The 3139-nt window shown below is 47.4% G+C and overlaps 1 protein-coding gene across 1 annotated transcript; it reads left to right on the top strand.

Moving 5' to 3' along the window:
* The first annotated feature begins 1399 nt into the window (after nucleotides 1-1399).
* LOC147438480 (uncharacterized) lies at nucleotides 1400-2165 on the top strand. Its single transcript, XM_086484116.1, has one exon. The coding sequence runs from the start codon at nucleotides 1598-1600 to the stop codon at nucleotides 2114-2116; it is 519 nt and encodes a 172-aa protein (XP_086340242.1). The 5' UTR covers nucleotides 1400-1597; the 3' UTR covers nucleotides 2117-2165.
* Nucleotides 2166-3139: the final 974 nt, after the last annotated feature.

Raw genomic sequence — 3139 nt, 5'->3', positions numbered from 1 at the left:
CCAAGAGCCATGCTTCAATGCTCAAGCTTGCCATCTTCTCCATCTTCATTACTATGCTATTATGTATGCTAGCAAGAAGAGCGATGATAAGTGAGGAACTACTTCTTTCTGCTATGGAATGTTTCTTCTTCCTCGTCCCTACCCCCATCCCTGCTAGCTCTCTCCACCTTCGAAGGTGTTTGAGGCCTTGGGACTGAGGCTTGGGATAGTTAACGCTTTTTGCAAAGTTTATGTTATGGTCATAATGCATGAAGCTTTCCATCTTCATTGCATCACCTAGGTCACAAGGAACACAAAGATTGTATTGTACCAAGTCTGTTTTAATGGTAGAAACTATAATACAAATGCTTGTTGGAGGGGGGACCGGCTCCACATAAATCCGGTCCTCAACTGTTGTCATGTTCTCTAAACTCTCTCTCTTGCAAAAGTATTGTTCATGCTAAGTTAACTGAGTACTATGATTATGTTGCTACCGTCAATTAAGTTCACCCTCTATGCTCTCAAAGTAGTCTCACAAAAATGTTCTCTCTAATTCTCTTAATTCCGCTATTCTCAAAGTTCATAGGCCATTTCTGTTGCATTTTGACCGCATGCATTGTTTATAAAGCCCTATTCACTGCAAGATCAGCTATGGTTAAGATCGTAGGGAATTATGGTGGCGAATGTTGGTGGTTCAAGATGTAGGCAGCTAGGACCTTAGCTTCCACATAGGAAGCAGCGGCTGCCGTCGCAACTATCAAGCCCATCTGCATGAGCTGCTTTGGCAGCCAGAGGGATACTCGTGGTCAGAATGTGTCCTAAGGGGGGGTCTATCGTTCGAAGGTGACCATTTGCAATGTCGAGACAATACGTTTTACGCACAACTTTGAAGGTGGCATTGCAGTCTTATTGGCCTCCTAGGGTAGCCATGATGTTTGGCATCACCTCTACTCGTTGAGGTCTGCCATCTGTCGCTGTGAGGAACCTTGCACCCACCTTTTGCATCCTGGCTGTGGTAAGCATGCTTTTGTGCCTATTTGTTGGACGAGGCCGATGATGAACATCCAATGATGATCAATAGTTTTTCAGAGCAGTCGATGTTGGCTTCCAACTCGTACTCTAAAGCTTTCAACCAATCGTTGCCTCTTTGCTTTTTTGACACCATGCGTGAGCTGCTTTTCAACAATAAGATACATGTAGTGTGAGGTCGTTATTAAAAGCAAGCTTGAAACTGATCTTGGCCGTGAGATTTGGTTCAAGGGCAATGGCCTTAATCATTCCAAGGGGTCGCTTTTGCACTCTAGAAATTGCAAAAGCATATTAGGCTTTCCAAGTAAATAGTGTATTTACTTCGCAAATCTATGTAACACTGCCTTGGAAGTTGGGGCCTCATGTTTTGAGCGGGCGGCGGGCGCCCGTTCCGGCGAAGTGTAAGCATTTCATTTTCAGGAGGAAGGCGGATCGGCTTATTAACTGCCATGGCCCGCGCGGGCCACCAAGCTGTTCGCGTGAAGGTACACGAGGCGCGCCCTCATCGATCTGCTGATGCTCGCCTGCATCTGCATCGCCGATTCTTCCACCATTAATATTGCTTCTTAATATCAAGAGCAGCAGTAGAATGCCGCGGCGGGGGACGATGATTGGCGTGATGGGCGCAGTGCAGGGCGGAGTTGAGCAGGCGCGGGCATGGCTGGGCGGCAGGCCATGGCTGGGAGACGGACTGCTGCTGAGCACCACCGTGGCAACCGTGTCGCTGACGTCGGCGCTGGGCTTCTCGTCGGCTGTGGTGAAGGCCCAGGTTCAGGGACTGCAGCAGGAGCGGCAGCTTGCGCAGGCGCAGCAGCACTCATCGCACGGTAGCATGAGTAGCACGCTGGCCTACCTGCTGTTCGGCCCCTCCACCATGAAATGGCCGGTGGCGCTGCAGCGCGTGGGGTGGGCCTGCCAGGAATGCCGCGTCCTGCGGCTGGCAGCGCATCCCCGCCCAAACCCCACTCCCCACTCCAATTTTGGGCCGCTAGCCACCCTGGGCCTCAACTTCTCCTCCGACTCCATCGTGGCCGAGACCTTCATGTCCTTCCTCATCTCCTTCATTATTGTCTCCTTCTCCGTCTTTGTCGTTCGCGAGATGAGATGACTACACACACACGCACACTTTTTTTTTGTAAATCCCCCCCCCCCCCCCCCCCCCCCCCACACACACACACGAGGGATGAGCAGCATGCAGCTGCTTCTTTTCTTGTCTCTAATTCCTTAATGGGGTGCACTGGAAACTGAATTGTAGAATGACTCAACATAATGTTCTTTCTCTCTCTCTCTCATTTTTTCGTCCATTCAATCTGCAACTACAGAATTAGAGCTCCTTGTGCAGTTAAAGGCCAACGAAGCAAAATCACGACATCTTTATGTTGAGGTAAAGTTAGTAAAAACTAACGTCTTTTAAAACATTTCAAACAATGTCATTTCTTGAGACGAATCACGATCTCATTGGATCTTGGACCTTGTGTCGCTAGCTTGTTGTCTAAAAGGTGCTTGCTACCTTGTGGTTGTCATTGCGGCATTCAACTAGTCTATTTTCAAAATAATCCTATGAGGTAGACAATGCTGCTTGGAACATATTTGTCACTAATTCCGGCTATGGAAGGGGTGAACAGATATAAAATTGATTTTAACAATTGTTGTGTGTGTGTGTGTGTGAGAGAGAGAGAGAGAGAGAGAGAGAGAGAGAGAGAGAGGATGATGAAGAAGAAGAAGAGTATTTTAACGTTGTAAGAGAGAGAGAGAGAGAGAGAGAGAGAGAGAGAGAGGGGTTTTAACATCAAAGGTGTATTGAACGAGTCTTTCCAGAAAGAGAGAGAGAGGATGATGAAGAAAAAGAAGAGTATTTTAACGTTGTAGGAGAGAGAGAGAGAGAGAGAGAGAGAGAGAGAGAGGTTTTAACATCAAAGGTGTATTGAACGAGTCTTTCCTACTTAATGCTAGAACTATGCGACTCAAGAGGGAAAAGGGATAAGGAATCAACTAGACTTGAGAGAGAGAGAGAGAGAGAGAGAGGGAGAGAGCTTGTGCTTCCACATTAAAACATATTGGCTTGATTTTAACCCAATAAAATGTCCCGTACGCAATGAGTAATCCTTTTTCAAGTCAACATACGTACCGC

The sequence above is a fragment of the Adiantum capillus-veneris genome, chromosome 16 (genome assembly GCF_014529385.1).
Source record: "Adiantum capillus-veneris isolate H3 chromosome 16, ASM1452938v2, whole genome shotgun sequence".
NCBI lineage: Eukaryota > Viridiplantae > Streptophyta > Polypodiopsida > Polypodiales > Pteridaceae > Adiantum > Adiantum capillus-veneris.
This window is presented reverse-complemented; position numbering and strand designations above follow the sequence as displayed.

Excerpts from the sequence above, each read along its gene's own strand:
- LOC147438480 (XM_086484116.1), top strand. The coding sequence starts at position 1,598 with ATGCCGCGGCGGGGGACGATGATTGGCGTGATGGGCGCAGTGCAGGGC.